The sequence below is a fragment of the Budorcas taxicolor genome, chromosome 12, assembly GCF_023091745.1.
Source record: "Budorcas taxicolor isolate Tak-1 chromosome 12, Takin1.1, whole genome shotgun sequence".
Classification (NCBI taxonomy): Eukaryota; Metazoa; Chordata; class Mammalia; order Artiodactyla; family Bovidae; genus Budorcas; species Budorcas taxicolor.
In genome coordinates this window covers 36,230,771-36,253,376 of record NC_068921.1, presented here as the reverse complement: position 1 = coordinate 36,253,376, position 22,606 = coordinate 36,230,771, and the positions used below count along the sequence as shown (strand labels likewise).

The window sequence follows — 22,606 nt, the reverse complement described above, 5'->3', positions numbered from 1 at the left end:
CACTGCAGTTAACTTCTACAAAGAGCAACGCAGAGGAGCAAGTATCCAACTCGCCTGTGTGTCTCATCCACACACATACCCGGACCCCCATCCCCTCCATGGCCTCAAACTCCCAACTTCACCCAGCTCCTAACCTTCCACTGCCCAACTAGTCTCAAAAGGAAAAGTCTTTCTAAAACCTAAAATATATCAGCCTAAAAGATGTCAGTCAAGCAAAAGGGAAGGGGGTGTAGAAGTGAAGTGAAGTCGCTCAGTAGTGTCTGACTCTTTGCGACCCCATGGACTTTAGCCCACGAGGCTCCTCCATCCATGGGATTCTCCAGGCAAGAGTCCTGGAGTGGGTTGCCATTTCCTTCTCCAGGGGATCTTCCTGACCCCGGGATCGAACCCAGGTCTCCCACATTATAGGCAGACGCTTTACCATCTGAGCCACCAGAGAAGTCCAAGGGGGTGTAGAGGGACAGCCAAAAGCAACACAATCAAGGAAGAAATGGGGTGTGGGGACAAGAGTAGATGATGAAAGAGTTGACCTGGAAACCCTCCTTCTGATTGTTTTCCTAAGGAAGGGAAGGCTCACTGAGGAAAGACAAGAGAAATAAGTGGAGGAGATGACATATTAATATTAAACTTTCCTTGCTATCAGTCTCTCAGCATGAAAGCAAGTCTGAAAAATGAACAGAGATGCTTTAAAGAGAAAAAAAATCATGGCTAACTTCTGAGGTGTTAACAGAGGAGCTAGAGAGGTGAAGGAGCTTTCAGGGTTCAAAATATTTCCCTTTATAGATAAAGACCCAGAGATTAACAGAGACTAAATCCTTCTCTATATGGAAAGTAAAGCTATAAAATGGTCACATAAAAAGTTATTCCTGAGCTAGTGAGACATTTGAGAGAAAAAAAGAATTACAAGCATGTGTGGAATACCTTAGAGTAAATAAAAACAATGCAATTAGAAACCTCAGGTAAAGTGAGTGGAAACCCAAAAGAAAAAGAACTTACAGGCCTCATTCTCCAGTCTGAGACCTCATGTCCAATACGTAAAAACAGAAATGTAATAAAGAATGAGTAAATAGACCCTCAGAGAGTTCACACGACTCAATGAAGTTTGAGAAAGCAGCTGAGAACTCCTGAACCCACCCAGCCCACAGGAGGATGTGGTACTTCTAAGAGGACCCAAAAGGGCCCAAGGAGAAAAGGAAGACACATCATATGAACCACTTACCCCCTGAAAGCTGAGGCAGGACCACAAGCATTCAAAGAGTAATAGAGCCAGGTAAGAACTACACCTGAGTAACTGTAATTGTACACCTGAGTTAAGTGTTATAATTATACAATTCCAACTTCAGGGACTTCCCTGGAGGTCCAGTGGTTAAGACTCTGTGCTCCCAACACACTGGGGGAAGGGTTCAACCCCTGGTTAGGGAACTAAGATCCCAGATACTCCAAGGCTTGGCCAAGAAAAAAAATTCAATTTCAACATAAATGTGGCCACTAGATACTTTTCTACAAGTTCTCTGGCAGAGAACTTGACAAACACATACAAATGTTATATATTTACATCTTGCTTCCACTATTCCATTTCTCAAGAGATATATGAGTAAGTGAGTAAGGATCACCCACAACCATTCATCATATTAAGACCATGCATGTTGCACACAAGGGACATCTTTAAGGGACTGTGTCTTGTTTTATTGGGATACGTGCTAAAATGTGAACATTTATGGCTTCATTGTATGCACCACTCTTGTGTCCAACCCACCTTGTTTACTTAAGTTTTAAACTTAACATAAGGACTCAAAGGTCTCACTACTGAGCACCTAGGTTCAATCTCTGATCAGGGAACCAAGATTCCACACCCCACAAGACTTGGGCGATGTGGCATAATAAAGAAAGAAGGAAAATCTAACTTAAATTTTGTCTACAGGACTTTCCTGGTGGCTCAGTAAGTAAAGAATCTGCCTGCCAATGCAGGAGACACAGGTTCAAGCCCTGATCCAGGAAGATCCTACAGGCCCTGGAGCAACTGAGCCAATGCACCACAACTACTGAGCCTGTTCTAGAGCCAGGGAGCTGCAACTACTGAAGCCCAAAGTGCATCACCACTAGAGAAAAGGCCATGCAGCAACAAAGACCCAGCAGAGCCAAATAAGTAATTTTTAAAAATTTTGTTTATACATGTAATTACTTAATTTACTCCTTCTAAAAACATAGGTAAATATTATATAGGAAAAAAGACTGACAACCATGTGTTAAATCTGGAATTGTTGATACCTTTTCCTTCTCACGTTGCCCCTAAACTAATCATTGACTGTAAAACTGATAAATGTTCAAGTGTGAAAAATTTTAAATATTGTAATTTTTATGTAACCAAGTAAGACCCAGGACTTCTCTGGTGGTCCAGTGGCTAATATTCAGCATTCACAATGCAGGGTCCCGGGGTTCAATCCCTGTTCAGGAAACTAAATCCCACATGCCACAACTAAGACCTGGTGCAGCCAAATAAATAAATAGATAACTTTTTTTTTTAAGTATAAAATACATTGATAGGCAACGGAAAAAATTTTAATATTCAATTAGGATTAAATTCTGACACTCAATATTAAATAATAATATTGGGTAAGCGTTGTTTCCTCAGTGTGACAATTACACTGCAGCTCTGCAAGAGAATATTCAAAGGATATACATGCCAAGTACTGTAATTCAGTACTGTACTCTGCAGCCAACTCAACTGAATTGGCAAATAAAAAAGAAAAAAAAAATATGTATGTATTTCCCATAGTGAAAAAGCTATGGCAAAATGCTAACAATCAGTGAAGATATAGGTAACATTTACACTAACATTAAAGGATTCTTTAAAGGGAAAATATCTTTCTCTAAATTGAAATTAAAAGACACATCTTCCTGTTTCTAAGGAAACAACTCCCACAGCATTGTTAGGGTATAATTCGGAAAATAGTAAGAACAGACCACCACATCTTCATTTAAGTTAACCTGCAATGATCTTTAAAACAACAACAAAAAAGTGAAAGAAAAATTCGAAAAGTGAGCACTTTTCATTATCATTATGCCTCCTCAATTTATGTGAGTTCTAAGCATCAGCACTTCTGCTGCTCTAGATATGATTCTAAAGTTTAAAGATGTGGGCATACCATTATAATCATAAATTTTTAATTTTCCCTTTTTATCATTTTTCTGCCTTGTTAGTAATTTCAAAACAGCATAGATATATAACTCATACATACTTTTTCAACTATGTGTTAATTATTATACATACTGTATACAAAGCTGTTTATCTAAAGCCATGTATAGTATACAACATTTTATGGCAATTTAAAGATATTTTCAAGAGAAATCTTGATTATAAAAGATGTCTCCATTTAGAAACAAAATCCCTGTAATATCACATTTATAAATCACTTGTATTAACTAAGATATCTGAGATTCAGTTAGTCAATAAATCTGATCACCTAACAGGTTCCAAGACTAGTTGGAGCTAGGGATCCAAGGATAAACAAAACAATCCCTGCAAGTCTTCTAAAAATTGCCCCCACCCCTAAATGAGAAAATAAAAGGATCATTTTAGAGCCAAGAAAAAACCACACTGTCAGAAGGAATAAGAGAGGAGCCACTTTAGATAAGGCAGTCAGGAAAACCCTCTCTATAAATCAACACTTCAGCTGAGACCAAGTATTCAAACAGCAGGGAGGACATCTGGAGCTCCATGAGAAGCTTTAACAACAAAAGACCTAAGCAAGGAAAATCTACAGAAAGTAGAAACCACTCCACTTTAAGAAGCAAGGAATTTGGCATCAGACTGAACTCCACCATTTATTAGCTGTGAAATCTTAACAAATTACTTAACATCTCTGAGTCAATTTTATTATCTGAAAAATGGGACAAATAATAACCAGTTCTCCAGAAATCCAAGAGATCGTGATTATGAAATAAGACAGATAAAATGTTCAACACCTTGCCCATTCCCTCTAAGTGTTGTGTGTTAAGTGTTAGTCACTCAGTAATGTCCGACTCTTTGTGATCCCAGGGACTGTAGCCAGCCAGGCTCCTCTGCCCATGGAATTCTCCAGGCAAGAATACTGAACCAGGAGAAGGAAATGGCAACCCACTCGTTTTCTTGCCTGGAAAATCCCATGGACAGAGAAGCCTGGTGAGCTACAGTCCATAGGGTCGCAAAGAGCCGGACATGACTGACAGACTTCACTTTCACTTAAAATCATTGCAGACAGTGACTGCAGCCATGAAATCTAAAAATTTTTTTAAAAAATAAAAATAATAAAAAGAAGAATACTGAAGCGGATCACCATTTCCTTCTCCAGGGGATTTTCCCAATCCAGGGATTGAATCCTCTTGCATTGCAGGTGGATTCTTTACCATCTGAGCCACCAACCAGGGAAGCCCTCAAAACTGTATATAAATTATTTTTTATATAAAACATTTAATTGATTGGTCTTTGGGGGGAATCTGATGCATCACCAATGTATTACAACTGGACCACTAATCTTGTAGCTTCATCAACATTAACTGGTACATTTTCATGACACTGCTGAGAAAACAACTGTTTCTGCAGCAGCTCAAAGCAAAGGCCTTTTGAGAAGTCTGTATGTTCCTTTTGTTTATCTACAAAAGCTTTATTCACTGTTAACTTTTTCAGCATTCACAATGTTTATATTCTTAAAGATTAGTAGTAACAGGTTTTACTTTATTTTTAACCTTAAAGCTTTTTTAGCTAGTTATATGGAATACATTCCTGGACTTCTGCTCTTTTAGTTTGTTCTTGGCCATCATCAGACCTCCAAGATCCCTGTGCAGCTGCTCAAGTTCCAGGTGATGCCATCTGCATGTCATTTATGAATTATTCTAAAAGCTACCTGTTAAGAAATACTTTGGCCACCTGATGTGAATGGCTGACTCACTGGAAAAGACCCTGATGCTAGGAAAGACTGAAAGCAAAAGAAGAGGGCGGCAGAGGATGAGATGGTTGTATGGCATCACCAACTCAATGGACATTAATCTGAGCAAACTCTAGGAATTAGTGAAGGACAAGGAAGCCTGGCATGCTGCAGTCCACAGAGTCACAAAGAGTCTGACACGACTTAAGTGACTGAACAAGAAGAAATAGTTAAATATTTATCAGTTACCAACTATGACTTTAACAAACAGCAATTAATCAAAGCTTACAGCAGAAAACATATACTAACTACATGCTTTGCCTACTGCTTTAGGACTTGCTTTCCTTTACTCTTTCTATTGCAAACTTACTAAGAATCCAGGAAATATCAGAATACAAGTGTCAGGATTATAGTGTTAAACAAGACAAAGTCCCTACCTCAGGGGAGCTTACATTCTAGGTAGAGAATGCAACCTTAAGTGCTATGAAGAAAAGTTAAGTTGGAGAGTAAAGCATTAGGCTATTTTAACGTAAAACAGTCAGCTTCCCTTAGGAGATAACATCTTACCAAAATGTGAATGAAATGTGAGAGCAAGATCTGTGATGACGGGGAAAGAGAGCATCTCTCTAAAGCAAAGGGAATGGGAACAAGACCAAAATCTCTTAGAGAACAAGCTGGCAGAGCTGTAAAATGTCTGCTCTGCAAGAGCTTCAGCACAAATGCTTAACTGTCAAAAACAAACTGAAAAATGCTTCACAAGTCACCAAACTAAGCTCCTTGGAGATAGAAAACAATTTTTCTACACTGTCTTTGTATCCAATTCCCCAAACCCTAAGTATTTGAATGATTCCAATCAATAGCTTAAGTGCCAGAGCTAAAAGAAATCCATTCAATAATCAACTTAGGAACTTTTACAAATTCAGTCTGAAGACTAAGAATGCACATTGAGAACTTTCTTGTGGGCAAACTGAAAAGAAAGCCATGTTAATATGGCAACAGGTTTAATGACCACTATAATTACTTTAAAATATTTTTAAGTAAATGGACAAACACATTACATTCATGGATTGGAAAAGTGCTGATACTGTGAAGATGTTAATGTTCCCCAGAATGATCTGTAGATTCAAAACAATTTCAACCAAAAGCCCAGCAGAACTTTTTAAATTGACAAGCTGATTTTAAAATCAGTAAGGATATACAAAGAAATGATAATAACCAGAACAATTAAAAAAAAAAAGTATAAAGTTGGATGCTACTATCTGACTTCAAAGTCTAGGATAAGGTAATTAAGAAGTACAGTAACAGCATAATAGATATACCAATCAACGAAACAGGAAAGAGAGCAGATTTTTTTCCAGTTATTTGATAAAGGTAAAAGGTAACAAAGGGAAAATCATAACCTTCTCAATTAATGGTGCCAGAATATTAAAGCAATGAACTGCTATCTCACATCATACTCAAAACGTATCACAGGTTTAAACAAAAAGCTATAAAATTTCTCAAGAAAATATGAGAAAGCTTTGCTACCTTAGGAAAGGCAAAGATTTCATACACAAAAATTCCAAGGAACAAACCAAGAAAGAAAATAAATTGATAAACTGGACTTCACAAAATAGAACAACTTCTGGTTTGAAAAACACGATTAAAAAAAATTAAAAGGACTTCCTGGTGCTCCAGTGGCTAAGACTCTGCGCTCCCAATGCAGGGGACCTGGGTTCGATCCCTGGACACTCCGACATGCCGCAACTAAAAATCTTGCCATATGGCAACTAAATATTCTACATGCCCCAGTTAAGATGGAAGATTCTGTTTGCCGCAACCAAGACCAGGTGCAGCCAAATAAATCCATTAAATAAATTATCTTTTTTAAAAAATTAAAAAGCAAGCCACAGACTGGGATGAAATAGTGTTAATACAGGCCTAGACCCAGAATTGTCAAAAAAACATTAAGACAAACCAGCCAATTAAAAAACAGGCAAGGAACTTCTCTGGTGGTCCAGTGGATATGACTCTGTACTCCCAATGCATGGGGGCCGGGGTTTGACCCCTGGTCAGGGAACTAGATCCCACATGCCACAACTAAGCTGCGGTGAAGCCAAATAAATTTTGTTTTTAAGGCAAAAATATCAACAGACATTTCACAAAAAGACACATATCCAAAAAGCACATGAAAAGATACTTATCATCAGTTGTTAAGAAAACAATATTTAAACCACAAAGAGACACCACTACACTCACTAAAATATCTAAAAATTTCAAGTGTTGCTGAGGGGCATGATCTTTAGAACTCTCTTATTCATTGCTAGCGGGAATGTAAAATGATACACATATCTAGAAAACAGTTTGGGATTTCCTCATAAAGTTGAACATACATTTACTCCTAAGTATTACCTAAGCTACATGAAAGTATACTGTTCACAAGAAGTTTTATACACAAATGTTCGTAATAGCTTTATTCACAAAGGCCAGTAGTCGGAAGCCACTTGAACATCCACCCAAAGGTCACCACAGTTGTAACGTGGCCATAAAAAGGAACAAAATACTAATATAGTGATATGGATGAAATCTCATAAACATTATGCTAAGCAAAAGAAATCACACACAAAAGAATATATACTATTAATACATAACTTCATTTACATGAAATATAAGAAAAAAACAAAACTATAGTAACAGAAAGATCAAGAGCAGTCTAGGCAGGGATAAGAGGAGTAACTGCAAAAGGACACATAAGAATTTTTGTTGGATGCTGAAAATGTTATCTTGATTGTGGTGGAGGGTAAATGACTACATACATTTTTTAAAACTTCACTGCGCTATACATGCAAAACTGGATGCATTTTAACATACGTAAATTATATTTCAAAACTGATTAAAACCTCATTCATTAAATGTAACGTTTTGCTTTGCACCTAATACATATTCAATAGGCTGAATAAAAATGGTAACACAAAACATTCCTGAGATTCCGTATGGATTAATACACTGAAGTTTGAGTAAAGTATTGATTCTTGACTCCTGGAGGTACACAAATAATACCCTTATTTGTATTCACTGAATACTTACTCAACACCTATTTAACCACATGCCAAGACAACATACAGGGAAGGAACTACATAGAAAAGAGGCAGAACAGAAAGAAGCCTATGTGTAGCTCTATAGAAGAAAGACGTTTAAACTTACGTTGTTAGCAAAAACGCCCCATCACCACATCTTTCCAGAGCCTTTCGTGCAGGAGGTTTTGCTGCAAATTCCACAAAACCTTTTCCCGTGGCTCTACCACGATCATCCACCACAACAACAGCTTTCTCTACTGGACCAAACTGGGAAAATGCTTGCTCTAGTAGCTCATTGGAAACCACTGGAGAAAGGTTCTTAACAGTTAGGGCTGCTCCATGTGTAGCAAAACGAATTCGGAGAGGTCTGCTCTTCAAAATGGTGCCATCCAGCTCTGCTTTTGCAATTTCAGCCAGTGTTCTGGACTCCTTTTTAGGAAGAAAAAGATCACTTTTTAAAAAATTACAGTTAACAAAAAAATTTTTAATAGTGGCTTGTTTCTGAAGAGGGCTGGGCAGTTTTACAAAATGGCTGACAGGGCCACTTTGTTTCTGTGTCTTTCAGTTATGGTATCACACGTATTTTATTAATTTTTTTAAGATAAGTAGTTTTAAACATTTTAATAGAAAGTTCCAACCCCAACATTCTGTTAAAAATCATCACTTAAAGATGATCTGTTTATAAACAGACTGCTATTGTTTAGTCACTAAGTCAAATCCAACTCTTTTATGACCATGGAGTGTAGATTACCAGCTATTAAATATGCAACCAGTATCTTTTATAAGTCTCCTAAATGTATTAAACGAAATACAGAAATACTTTTTAAGACCAAGTATCAATTACTAGAAACTATTATTGAAAATAGTTTCTCTATACACTTTATGTTTGTTATTTGTATCTTAATAATGTGTACCACCTCTCCAATGCCAGACAAATCCCTTTTCATTTCCATTTATTTTACATTATGTTAAAAAAAAAAAGCAACTGCCATCAGGTGTTATTAATTACTTCTTCTAAAACATTTTCATGGTCTACACATTTCTCCCACTACACTAAGAAAAGAAAATACCCATTCATGGGCTATAAGAAGTCTCTCCATTAAACAGAAAAGCATGTACACATATCCTTATTATTATCAACTAGAGAATATGTTCATTGCCGAACTACAAGGTAAGAGAATTTCCTTCTTGAAGAACTCAAAAGTTTCTACAAAACACAGGCAGGCAGGCACCTAATACAGCAAACTTGTAAACTTACTACAGGTATGTTCTTTTTCAGTTGTGAGAACTTCCAGCACAAAACTGAAAGAGGCTTAATATGCATTTTGTGAGAAAAGTACAAATTGTACTTTCTTATGAAAAAGTCTTAAGATCACAACAGCTTTTTATTCAATCTCTGAAATGTTCACAACAGCTTTAAACTACTTCACTTATGCAAAAATCTACCTACAGAATTAATTTTACAAAAACAAATGAACCTAACCTCTTTAAATATTCAAAATGGCCATTTTATTACTCTTTAACTCTGTAATAGCAATAGTACCAGCAAACATTTCACAAACACCTAACAAGGGTTACGTCCTTTGCAACCAAGATGTCAGTAATTCAACAACTCTTGAGAGCTAACTTTTAGGAACGGAGTCTTGGATTAGAACTGCTGTCACACATATAACTAGGAATGAGAAGAAACATGAGCAAATTTCATGGGGTGATGGTAGTATCTTGATCTAAAATCACAAGATTATACACTAAGAATCTGTGCATCTCATTATATGTAGGTTTCAAATACCTTAAAAAACAAAATTGGACTCTAGTTAATGATAAGCATGCTGAGTCATGGACTGATGGATGGAGTGAGACAGAGATGAACAGATACGTGAAAAAATTACAGCAAAATTTAATTGTAGACTCTCGGTATTGAATGTATGAATATTGAGTGTATCAATGTTCATTTCTAAACTCTGAAATTAGTCATAATAGTATGTTTGTGGGCAGGGCAGGAGAGAGCCTGGTGAGGACTCTATAAAGTGTTTCTAGAGAGCATCTTCTGTCCAGATTCAGTCAGATATAGTGACAAAGTGTGACATGTCATTTTTCAAGATGAACAAATTTTCATTTTTATGTTAAATCAAGTACTTTTTTATTGTTGGAAACAAAAACAATTTTTAATACTTTCTAGGAAAAATAATAAAATGTTTATGCTATCAAGAATTTCATGCCATAGTGCATCTTCAAAGTTTATACTTTTGGTTTTAAATGGTTGTACATCAGAGTTTCCCTACCTCAGCATATTATGGACAAGATAATTCTTACTGTGGGGGCTGTCCTGTGCACTGTTGGATGTTTATGCCAGTAGAATCACCCCTCCACCACCACTGTTTAACAACCAAAAATGTCTCCAGACATTGCCACATGTCCTCTGTGAAGTAAAACCACTCCATTTGAGTACTGCTCTATATGTGTACTGAAGTAGCTATCAAGACAATTAAAATTATGTACTTGAAACGAACCAAGGATTTCCTTACTTCATAGCTCAGAAGTGACAATAACTTTTACTAAGTGGTTATTACATGCCAGTCATCTATTCCTCCCCCATATATTAATACACATACACAGGTCTTTGCCTTATCCTTCATCAGCCTCACCAACAATCTCATGAAGTGGGTTTTGCTACTATCCTCATTTCACATAGGAAAACAGGCTTATAAAGGTTCAAGTAACTTGTCCAAATCACACACAAATCTGATTTGAACCTATACAAAATCCACAATCCATCAATACAGCCTTCCAGCTCTATCTCTGAATCACACTCTTCATAAAACGTTGAAATTACAGGTTCTTAAAGGAATACAGAAAACAAAAAACTGAAGTTACTACCCCAAGAGAGACTGCTTGAACTTGGGTCTAACAACCTCCACTGGCTCCACTTGCCACTTTCCAACAGCCACTACACCAGCACTACACACTACAGCCATTGTGCTGGCTATAGTGTGTTGTTTAGTTGCTAAGCTGTGTCTGACTCTTGAGAGACCCCATGGACTGCAGCCCACTAGACTCTTCTGTCCATGGGATTTTTCAGAAAAGAATACTGAAGTGAGTTGCCATTCCCTTCTCAAGGAGATCTCCCCAACCCAGGGATGGTAACCGCCTCTCCTGCATTGCAGAATTCTTTACCACTAAGCCACCTGGGAAACCCCACACCATTACCAATATTCAGATCAGGTACTTATATTCAGATCAAGTATGCACTATGATTTTCCTAAACAGAAAAAAAATGTCTAATAGCTCACAAATATTTAAAGTTTTTAAATTCACCTGTTAAACACAGAGTTCAGATTAAACAGTAAAGTTATCCAGGAACTCAAATCTCAAACTAAATTGTAATTTCCAACTGAAAAATTTTTAACATTCTTACACAAATATTTAGGGTGATGGCTCTGAAGAAGCATATCTCAAAAGAGCAGACAATAGCAGCCCTTCTCACCTCCCCATTTCACAATCCTATAGAAAGCTTTTTTGAAGAAAAGTGAGGACCCGTGTTATCCAACAGCAGCAGCCACAAACCACATGTGGCTATTTAAACTGAGAACAAATAAAATTTAAAATTCAACTCCTCGGCCGCAATAACCACATTTCAAGTGCTGAACACTCACATAGTTATACTAGTGACACTTAATTAAGATCAGTTTTCTCCATATTAAGATTTTTGCCTTGTCCACTCACGGAGAGAAAACCTATTAAAGTACTTGAACCAAAGATTTACTTCATAACTCAGGATAATGATAACTTCTACTTAGTGGTTATTACAGGCCAGCCATTAATTCCTATTAAGGTTTAAATGAAACGGAAAAAAACGCGTGCTATTCTACTACCACAGGGCGTAAGGGAGACACAAAAAAAGCGGTAAGTCCTCGTGGGAAGTTCCCTCACGCGAGCCACGCGACAGCCGCCCGGCTTGGGGGGAGGGGGAGGAGTCCGAGGTGAGGGAGAGGTGACGGGGGGTCGAGGTGAGCCGGGGACAGCAGAGAGGCGAGGTGAGCGGAGGGAAAATGAGGGACTTCGCAGCGCCCGAGCCCCGGGAGGCCCGCGCCCCAGCCCGCCCCTCACCAGGCGGATGAAGCCGAAGCCTCGGTCGCGGTTGATGAAGACCTCGCTGGGCTCGCCATAGCGTTCGAACAACCGCTTGAAGTCGTCTTCGGTGATGTCCGTGGGCAGGTTCCCCACGAAGAGGCGGCAGCGCTGCGTGTACGTCTTCTCGCCCGGCTTGAGGAAGCTCTTGATGTCAATGGTGAAACCGCCCTCGTCAGCCGGCCGGTCTTCTCCGGCGGGCGCGGCGGGAACCGGCGGCTCCCCTGGCAGCGCGAGGGCCAGGGCCGCCGGGTCCCCCTCTCCGGCTGCCGACTCCAGAGCGCGAAGGCGCGCCGGGTTCTTCTCAATGCGCACTTGCTTCAGGTTTCCTCTCAGCATCATCTCAGCGCGTGCCTCCCGAGCCGGCCGAAAGCTCGAAATGCACGTCGGTGTCGACCCAGGGAACAGAGGTCGGGAAGAACTAGCTTCGAAACACCTCCAGCCAGCCGCCCGCACTCACGCCCAAGATGGCGCCGCTATTGCCGCGGTCGGAGAGAGAGACGCCACGCAAGCCCCGCCCCTCCGAGGGCGCGCTGAGGCCGATGCGCCTGCGCACTCCTGCGCCAACGTCGCCCTGGAGGCGTGCGCATGCGTACCCATGTGCGCGCCTCCCTGTTCCCAGCCTTCCCAGGGCTCGGAAAGATGCGGGTTCTCAGTTCAAGATAACAGTGGCCCTAGGTGTTGCAGCAGTGTGTGAAAACGCCATGATTCAGGGAAACATCCACATTCTCCTTGACATCCAGCTCTATTTTCAATGACAGCGGGGAAGTGAAGACTTGCAGATTTTATACATAGCATGAATAACGAGATATTTCCCAGTAACTGAAACAAGTGAAAATACATTTCCGCCCTTTTCAAGAGCAAGGTTATTATATTTCGTAATGAAAAATCCAGTTCTATATAATAGTTGTGATGTTGATTATTCACCTCAAAGAAGGACTCCCTGAACTATGGATCACACTCTAGGACAGGGTCATCAAACGTTTTCTGTAAAGGGCCAGATGGTAGATATTTTAAGATTTTCAAGCCATATACTATGTCGGCCAAACTACTCAATTCTGCGCGGTACCGCTCCCGGCAGGCACATTAAGTATTAAAAAGAAATCCATTCACGGTTACTTTACAAACCCTTCAGTTTCTCGTGAATTTAAATGCTTATTTTAGAATGGGCAGTGTTGCTGTGCTGTGCTTAGTCGCTCAGTCGTGTCCGACTCTGCGACCCCATGGACTGTGTAGCCCCGGTACCCCTCTGTCCGTGGGATTTTCCAGGCAAGAATACCGGAGTGGGTTGCCATGCCCTCCTCCGGGAATCTTCCCGACCGGGGAAGATCTCCCGGGTCTCCCTCATTGCAGGTAGGTTCTTTACCCATTGAGACACCTGGAAAGCCCAGAACAGCAATAACACTTAGTATAGGCCAAGATTTTGCATGAGACGTTTAAATTAAAAAATTGGAGAACGGGAATCCCTCTGCTATTTACCCAGCTGGAATGAAAACCTGTGTTCACACAAAGACCTGTATGAAAATCTCTATAGGGATTTTATTTGTAATCAACGAAAACTGGAAAGAACCCAAATGTCCAACTGGTGAATGGACTAACAGTGATACATTCATATAATAGAACATATTCAGCAATAAAAAGGAAAAAACTACTGATAAACGCAATAATGTGACTCAAAGGCTACACACTGAATATATGACATTCTGGAAAACTAGCTACAGTGGTTGCCAGAAGCTGGAAGGGGAAGTAAGGTTGACTAAGTAGAGATAGATAACTTTTCGGAAAGACAGAAGTAAATCTTAGCGATTGCCTGACAGTCCAGTCCTTGGTACTCTGCCCTTTCACTGCAGTGGCCCCAGGTTCAATCCGTAATCTGAAATAAGATCCTCCCCACGTCACTCATAGATGATACTGTCAAATTTGTTAATTTCACTGAAGAAAAAGACACAATCAGAAGAAAATTTGCCTCATTCTATCAGCACCAAATCAACCTACTTAATTCCATATGTAGCCATACGTGCTGCCTTATGTCCTACTAATAAAACGACTGGTCCAAAATCCCCTCTAAGGACAAACCACTGGATGGCATCTTTTAAGTGCTTTGCTTCTACAGTTACCTAATCCCCTTCCAAGGTGAATAGTTACTTGGTCTAATAGTTAATAGATCAGTTCTATTGAACTATTCAGTTCTACTGAACTCTTCCCACCAGCAAAAGAAACTGTTAATGAAACTAGAATCTTGAAAAAAAAAAAGGGGGGGGGGACTTATTCCAGAACCACGGGTTGTCCTTTAGTTACCATTTCTTGTTGGAGAAGACTCCAGAGTCCCTTGGACTGCCAGGAGATCCAACCAGTCCATCCTAAAGGAAATCAGTCCTGAATATTCATTGGAAGGACTGATGCTGAAGCTGAAACTCCAATACTTTGGCCACCTGATACGAAGAGCTGATTCATTTGAAAAGACCCTGATGATGGGAAAGATTGAGGGCAGGAGGAAAAGGGGACGACAGAGGATGAGATGGTTGGATGGCATCACTGGACTCAATGAACATGGGTTTGGGTGAACTCCAGGGAGGAGAATGGACAGGGAGGTCTGGCATGCTGTGGTTCATGGGGTCGAAGAGTCCGACAGGACTGAGTGACTGAACTGAACTGTAGTCAAGCAAGAAAGGAAACAAGCTGTGCTTGCTTTGTCTTGATTCACTCATCACCTGATTTCTCCTTCAGCCACACGAGCACATGTCTATCCCACATTCCATCCCACTGAAACCTCTCTTGTCACCATGGGCAACATCTCCCATTTTGACCAGAGACAGCTGTTCTGTCACAGATCTTGCAGTAGCATTTGACACTGTAGATCTGGGAGTTTCATCACGTGTCATATAGAAAAAATACCTTCTTTGCAGAGTTTTTGTGCATATTAAATGAATTAATTCAAGTACAGTCTGCGACTTCCCTTGTGGTCCAGTGGCTAAAACTCCACACTCCCAGTGAAGAGGGCCTGGGGTTTGATTCCTGGTCAGAGAACTAGATCCCACATGCTACAACTAAGATGTGGTACAGTTAAAGTATATAGTCTTAGGGAAATAGTCTGGCATCATAAATACAACTCTATTATTAATGATCACTTCCCTCCTACTTTCTTAAAACAGTGTTTTATCTTTTGCACTGTGATATTCCCTGATATTCTCACAGCCACTGGCCACTCTTCACTCCCTGTCTTTGCTGGGAATCTGCACTTGAGAATGTTGGAGAACCACAGGTCTGAGTTCTCTTCTGCCATACTTATTCCCTAGGTCAGACCATCCACACTGAGGTGCCTCAGAAGCATTGGAACAGGTTTTCTTAACTTCAACACTATTGATATTTTAGACCGATGATTATTTATGGTAAGGAAATGTGTGGCTGCATGGCTGGCTTCTACTTACAGGGGTGCTATTGTACTGGGCATTACTCTAATTGCTTTTTACTTATTAACTCATTAATCATCACAGCACAGTCTTTTAAGATATATATTATTATTATCACCTTAAAATTTTTACTTATTTTTGGTTATGCCGAGTCTTTGTTGCTGTGTGGGAGCTTTCTCTAGTTGTGGTGCTCGGGCTTAGTTGCTCCACAGCATGTGGTATCTTCCTGGACCAGGAATAGAACCCTAATCCCCTGCATTGACAGGCACTTAACCACTAGACTATCAGGGAAGTCCTCATCTTTTTTTAAGACTATTTTTTGGAGCAGTTTTCGGTTGGCTGCAAAATTAAGAGGAAGGAATACACTTTCCTATACACTTCTTGCCCTTACACCTGCACAGTCTCCTCTACTTATCAACATCCCCCACCAGATGAGACATTTGTTACAGTCCACGAGCTTACACTGACACGTCATCATCAACCAGAGTCATGACATTAGGGTCACTTTTTATGTTGTACATTCTGTGAGTCAAACAAATTATAATGACCTGTATCCAGCATCGTAACATCACACATAGTATTTTCACTACTCTAAATCTCTTCTGTTCTCCACTTATTGATCCCTCTCCCCATCCAACCCCTGTAACCCCTGATCTCTCTACTGTCTCCAGTTTTGCCCTTCCAGAACATCTCAATATTGAGTCTTCCTATTCATCAACATGGTATGTCTCTCCTTTTATTTATTTCTTTGATTTCATTTATCAGAGAGTGGTAGTTTTCCTCATATACATCTTATAGGTAATTTGTTAATTTTTATCTAAGTATTCATTTGTTTTGGGTGGTAATGGAAGTGGTATTGTGTTTGTAATTTTAAGTTTCACTTGTTCATTGCTGGTGTGTAAAAACATTACAGTCTATGAGGTCCCAGAGTCAGACACAACTTAGCAACTGAACAACTACAGCAACAACAACAAATTACTGACTTTTGTGTATTAACCTTGTATCCTTCAATCATCCATTTACTTTTTTTTTTTTTTGGCCATAGTATGTGGCTTGTGAGATCTTAGTTCCCTGACCAGGGATGGAACCTAGGCCACCCAGAAATGGAAGCACAAAGACCCTAACCAGGGAATTCCCCCATTTAAATACTTTTAATGTATATATGCCTTTAATTTAAAGTGGGTTTCTTATACACAACACAGAATTGAGTCTTGCTTTTTGACCCACCCTGACAATCTTTGTCTTCTAATTAGTGCATTTAGATCACTGATGTTCAAAGTGATTACTGATACAGCTTGATTACTGTCAACCATTTTTTTTGGAAAATTTATTTAACTGCATCAGGTTTTAGCTGAGGCACTAAAGATCTTTCCTGGCAGCGAGTGGTCTTACTCGCCCTACAGGATGTGGGATTTTAGCTCCCCAACCAGGGATTGAACCCTCGCCCCTTTGTTGCAAGGCAGGTTCCTAACCACTGGACCACTAGGGAGGCCCCTATCATATTTTTTATCATTTTCCACTTGTTGCTCTTATTCTTTGTTCCTATTTTTTAATGGTTTTTAATTGAAATAGTTAATGTACAATGTTATGTTCATTACTACTGTACAGTAATGTGACCCATTTATACACATATATAAATTCTTTTCCATATTCTTTTCCATTATGGTTTATCAAGTTCCTATTTTTGTATACCACTCTCTGCCTTTTGTGATTTTAATTAAGCATTTTATAGTTTCATTTTCTCTCATTCATAGCATATCAGTTGTATTCATTGTTCTGCTTTAAGTGGTTGCCCTAGATTTTGCCATATACATTTATTTACAACTAATCCTAAGACCACTTTCAAATTATACTGATTACTTCACTAGTAGTGTAATTTACAACAGTAAAATAATCCTTATTCCTCCCTCCCATCCCTTCTATCTCTGCAGTCATTCATTTCATTTATACATAAGCATAAATAAGTGGGTAGACATTCCCATGCTTACATTCCCAACGTAACCAGGACTGAGAGCTATGGGCCTCCCCAAAGCCTTTCTCGACAGGAGCTTGTGGATTCCACATAAGAGTATCTAAAGCATTGTCTGAAACTTTTCAATTATGAACACAGAGCAGGGTTTTACACTCAGATAATCAAACATGCAAACAAAAATAAGCCAGGAGATGAAGAGGAAGGTCAAACCAGTTAGAGATGATGCACACAGAACCTGGAGTCAGGACAGGGTCTGCTTCTCAGGGAAACAGGATTAGAAAGGCAAGTCTCTGAGGGATGGAAGGAAGGATCATGGATGAAGCTGACAGTGTGGATGGTCAGGCCTGATAGGCAGTGTCCTTGTACCAAGCCCTGAAGCTGGTGTGTCCTCTCGAAACCCCTATGTTCAAGTCCTGTCCCCTCAGGACCTCAGAATGCAACTGAGGATTTGAAGATGATATTTTAAAGAGGTGACTAAGTTTAAATGACGTCATTGGGGGGCCCCAATCTGATATGACTGGTAACTTTTTAAGAGTTTAGGGAATTCCCTGGTGGTCCAACAGTTAGGACTTGGGACTGTCAATGGGTCAGGGTTCAATCCCTGCTCAGGGAACTAAGGTGACAAGCTGTGTGGCATTGCCAAAATAAATAAATAAAATGGGTAAGAGAGGATGGCATGTAATTTTTCTTTCTTGTATTATTCTTGTTAGGTGGTGTTGTTTACTTGATATTTGTTAAATTTGTTACTTGTTATTTGTCTATGGTATTTCTGACCTTGTAGAACAAGCTGGGACAAGCCCTTTTCTTTCCATTCGCTAGCAGTGTTATGTTCAAGATCTTGTCCCTAAGAAAGAGAAGGAATCTGAGCCTATAGTTTCTTTGTGGGAAGGCTTGTAATTTCAGAGTCAATTTCTTCAATAGGGACAGGCTATTCAAATTTTCTATTTCTTATTGGGACAGATTTGGTAAATTTTTCTCAAGTGATTTCTCTATCCCATCAAACTTACCAAATTCTTGACCTAAGTTGATCATAATACCTCAAGCTTTTAGTGTCCATAGGATCTCCAGTGATCTTTCATATTAGTTATTTCTCCCTTTTTTGATCCCTTAATCAGTTTTAATAATGAAACTGAGTAGAACTCTGTGGGGTCTGCCTGGGTATAAGCCTCTCCCTGTTCCACACCTTTTGTCTGTAGAAGCAGCTTTGGTCTCTGAGACCTTCCCCAAGTTCCTCCTCAAGGGATGTAGGTAAAAAACTGAGCACACCCTTGAGTCATTTTACAGAAACCGGGGCCCCACAACATGAATCAGTTCAGTTCAGTCACTCAATCATGTCCAACTCTTTGCAACCCCAAAGACTGCAGTATGCCAGGCCTCTCTGTCCATCACCAACTCCCAGAGCTTGCCCAAACTCATGGAAACTGCTTAACCAAGTCAGAGCCCCCGGACACACTGGAGCCAGAATGACGGAAACCTGTTAAGACCCAACCAATCAGAACCATGTCCACACAATTAAGACCCTTACCTTAATTTTAGTCTTTAAAAACACTTGCCTTGAAGCCACCAGGGAATTTGGGCCCTTTGAGCCCCAGCTGCCAGGTTTACTTGCTGGCACCTTACAAATAAACATTACCTTCCTTCTCCACAAGCTGGGTCAGTGCATTGACTCTGGTCAGTGCCTCAGGTGGGCAGACCACAGTTTAGTTTGGCAAACTAGTGGTTTACAATTCTATTAATTTATAAGCATATGACTTATGAAAGTCTTTTTAACACATGCCTAACTGAGGTGTTAGTGCCATTTCCCAAGTTTCAGGTTTCTCTTGCTTTATCTGTAAGTATGAAATGGGTTAATTGCTCTTCACTTCAAATGTGACTTCCACAACAGAGACTCATAACCATCTAGCAATACAATCTCAGCTTCTAGGACTTCCCTGGCGGCCCAGTGGTTAAGATTCAGTATTTCCACAGCAGGGGGCATGGGTTCGATCTCTGGTTGAGGAATAAAAATCCCACCTGCAGCAGCCAAAAGCAAAACAGTTTTTTCAAAACCTTCTCTACTCTGGAACATTCAGTTCAGTTAAGTTCAGTCACTCAGTTGTGTCCGACTCTTTGCGACCCCATGAATCAAAGCACGCCAGGCCTCCCTGTCCATCACCAACTCCTAGAGTTCACTCAGACTCACGTCCATCGAGTCAGTGATGCCATCCAGCCATCTCATCCTCGGTCGTCCCCTTTTTCTCCTGCCCCCAATCCCTCCCAGCATCAGAGTCTTTTCCAGTGAGTCAACTCTTCACATGAGGTGGCCAAAGCACTGGAGTTTCAGCTTTAGCATCATTCCTGCCAAAAAAATCCCAGGGTTGATCTCCTTCAGAATGGACTGGTTGGATCTCCTTACAGTCCAAGGGACTCTCAAGTCTTCTCCAACACCACAGTTCAAAAGCATCAATTCTTCGGCACTCAGCCTTCTTCACAGTCCAACTCTCACATCCATATATGACCACAGGAAAAACCATAGCCTTGACTAGACGGACCTTAGTCGGCAAAGTAATGTCTCTGCTTTTGAATATACCATCTAGGTTGGTCATAACTTTTCTTCCAAGGAGTAAGCGTCTTCTAATTTCATGGCTGCATTCACCATCTGCAGTGATTTTGGAGCCCAAAAAAATAAAGTCTGACACTGTTTCCACTGTTTCCCCATCTATTTCCCATGAAGTGATAGGACCGGATGCCATGATCTTCGTTTTCTGAATGTTGAGCTTTAAGCCAACTTTTTCACTCTCCTCTTTCACTTTCATCAAGAGGCTTTTTAGCTCCTCTTCACTTTCTGCCATAAGGGTGGTGTCACCTGCATATTTGAGGTGATTGATATTTCTCCTCGCAATCTTGATTCCAGCTTGTGTTTCTTCCAGTCCAGCGTTTCTCATGATGTACTCTGCATATAAGTTAAATAAGCAGGGTGACAATATACAGCCTTGACATACTCCTTTTCCTATTTGGAACCAGTCTGTTGTTCCATGTCCAGTTCTAACTGTTGCTTCCTGACCTGCATACAGATTTCTCAGGAGGCAGGTCAGGTGGTCTGGTAGTCCCATCTCTTTCAGAATTTTCCACAGTTTCTTGTGATCCACACAGTCAAAGGCTTTGGCACAGTCAATAAAGCAGAAATAGATGTTTTTCTGGAACTCTCTTGCTTTTTCCATGATCCAGCGGATGTTGGCAATTTGATCTCTGGTTCCTCTGCCTTTTCTAAAACCAGCTTGAATATCAGGGAGTTCACGGTTCACATATTGCTGAAGCCTGGCTTGGAGAATTTTGAGTATTACTTTACTAGCATGTGAGATGAGTGCAATTGTGCGGCAGTTCGAGCATTCTTTGGCATTGGCTTTCTTTGGGATTGGAATGAAAACTGACCTTTGCCAGTCCTGTGGCCACTGCTGAGTTTTCCAAAAACTCTGGAACATTACACCACTGTTTTCCCAAACTATCTCACTTTCTCAAAAACTAAGACATAGGTACTTGCTCACATTTTTCTTTCAGCTCTAGTTAAATTCTCAGATCTCAATTTCATCCTAACGTGGTCACCCTTTACAGTTCAGTATTACAGAGGACTGCTCCACTTCTCAAATTTTGTACTTCACTTTGTCATTATCCACAACCTCTTTCCCTACTGTCGGCCACTGATAATTGTGGCTAACAACCTTATGCCAAGCAGCTGGAGTTTCAAACTGAAAGTGATGGGGAGCTTCCAAGCTTTGAAGCAGAAGTGATGCGACCTATAATGATACAGCATCACTCGTTCCACTGAACTTAGCTGTGCTCTTTACTCCAAAACTTAGCTGAGCTCTTTACTCATTCACTTCTATATCCTATGCAGTAAATTGTGACTTGTACCTATGAAGAGGCTATTAGCAACTCTTAATTGACTACAGTAGTAAGTAAAGGAGGGACGGGGGAATCACAGGAAGAAAATTGCTCAATGTAAGAGTCCTAAAGACAGCAATTTTGAAAATCTGAGGTTGATGAAAAAAATTCAGTTGTCCTCTATGAGATTAACAAAACCAATAAGTTGCCATTTCTTGAGGACTGTTATTCTGAACTGTCTTTCCTAATCTTTGATATTAAATTTGCAGTAGGGGATAATTTTTTTTCTAAGACTTGCATTTGTTTCCTTCCTTCCTAAGGTAAGCATATACTAATTTTACAATGTAAAAAATAAGAGCTAGATAAGGAAAAATAAATGATTCACCAGGTTAGAGAGATATACTTTTATCATCTTCAGAATTTACAGTTTTTCTTCAACATCTCACTATGAAAAATTCATACACACTAAAAAGTTGAAATTTACAGTGAACAAGGATAAATTCAGCACCCACATCTTTGGAATTTTTCACACCTAACTCATTACACATGCCTCACAGGTGTGCCTGCAGTGTGCTGAACATGGCCACTGGTTGATTTCATTAGTTTGGTCAGATTACACAAGCGTCTAATACAACCACATGACAAATCAGTAATTCAATTAACTGGTAAGTGTTCACAAAATAGTGGGCACACAAAGCATTTGCAGAGTAATTTCAGAAGCTGTTATGCTCTGGGTATCCTTGCAGGCCTCTGAAGAAACTGGATTTTGGAATTATTCCAAAGCCTCATTCAGACCCAAGTATGAAACACTGAAAACGACCCAGCTGTCAGGAAGCAAAACAGCTATAAACTAATGAGACTGATGTTCTGGGTTATTTCCCGAAGTTTTCTATGCTGGCCTCACCGAGAGTCTGCAAGTGCCCCATGTCGTCCTGCTCCAGCCACCATTCACATGCCATTTTGTTTCACAGGAAAAGCCTTGAGACAACGGTATGTTAAGGATGGAATATATGACAGAACCGCTATCAGAAACCAGAAACAAGGGAGAGTTAGTAAATACATGGTGAGGCAACATGACTGACTATGTGAAAAAACCGACACCCTTCTTTTAATTTTCATGAGTGTATTTTTCCTTTGGATGAAAACAAAAAAATTGCCACAACACATAAAAGGTTAACTTAATATATTTTTATTTTAATATTTATATCAACAATATATTTTATATTTGCACCAACATAAAAATAGGTATATTCTTTATGCTTAATAGTTTTCACA

General features: G+C 39.9%; 1 protein-coding gene across 2 annotated transcripts in view; it reads right to left on the bottom strand.

Annotated features, from left to right (window-relative positions):
* The window catches only part of PSPC1 (paraspeckle component 1), an 89,358-nt gene extending 76,798 nt beyond the window's left edge, over positions 1 to 12,560 (bottom strand). For both annotated transcript variants that reach the window (XR_008200328.1, XM_052650068.1), the window contains exons 1-2: positions 12,068 to 12,560; positions 8,088 to 8,389 (exon numbers count right to left, since the gene is read on the bottom strand). Coding sequence is in view for 1 of the 2 variants with exons in the window: in XM_052650068.1 (XP_052506028.1) it covers positions 8,088 to 8,389; positions 12,068 to 12,430 (665 nt within the window). In the remaining variant the exon portion in view is untranslated. The remainder of the gene's footprint in view (positions 1 to 8,087; positions 8,390 to 12,067) is intronic.
* Positions 12,561 to 22,606: the final 10,046 nt, after the last annotated feature.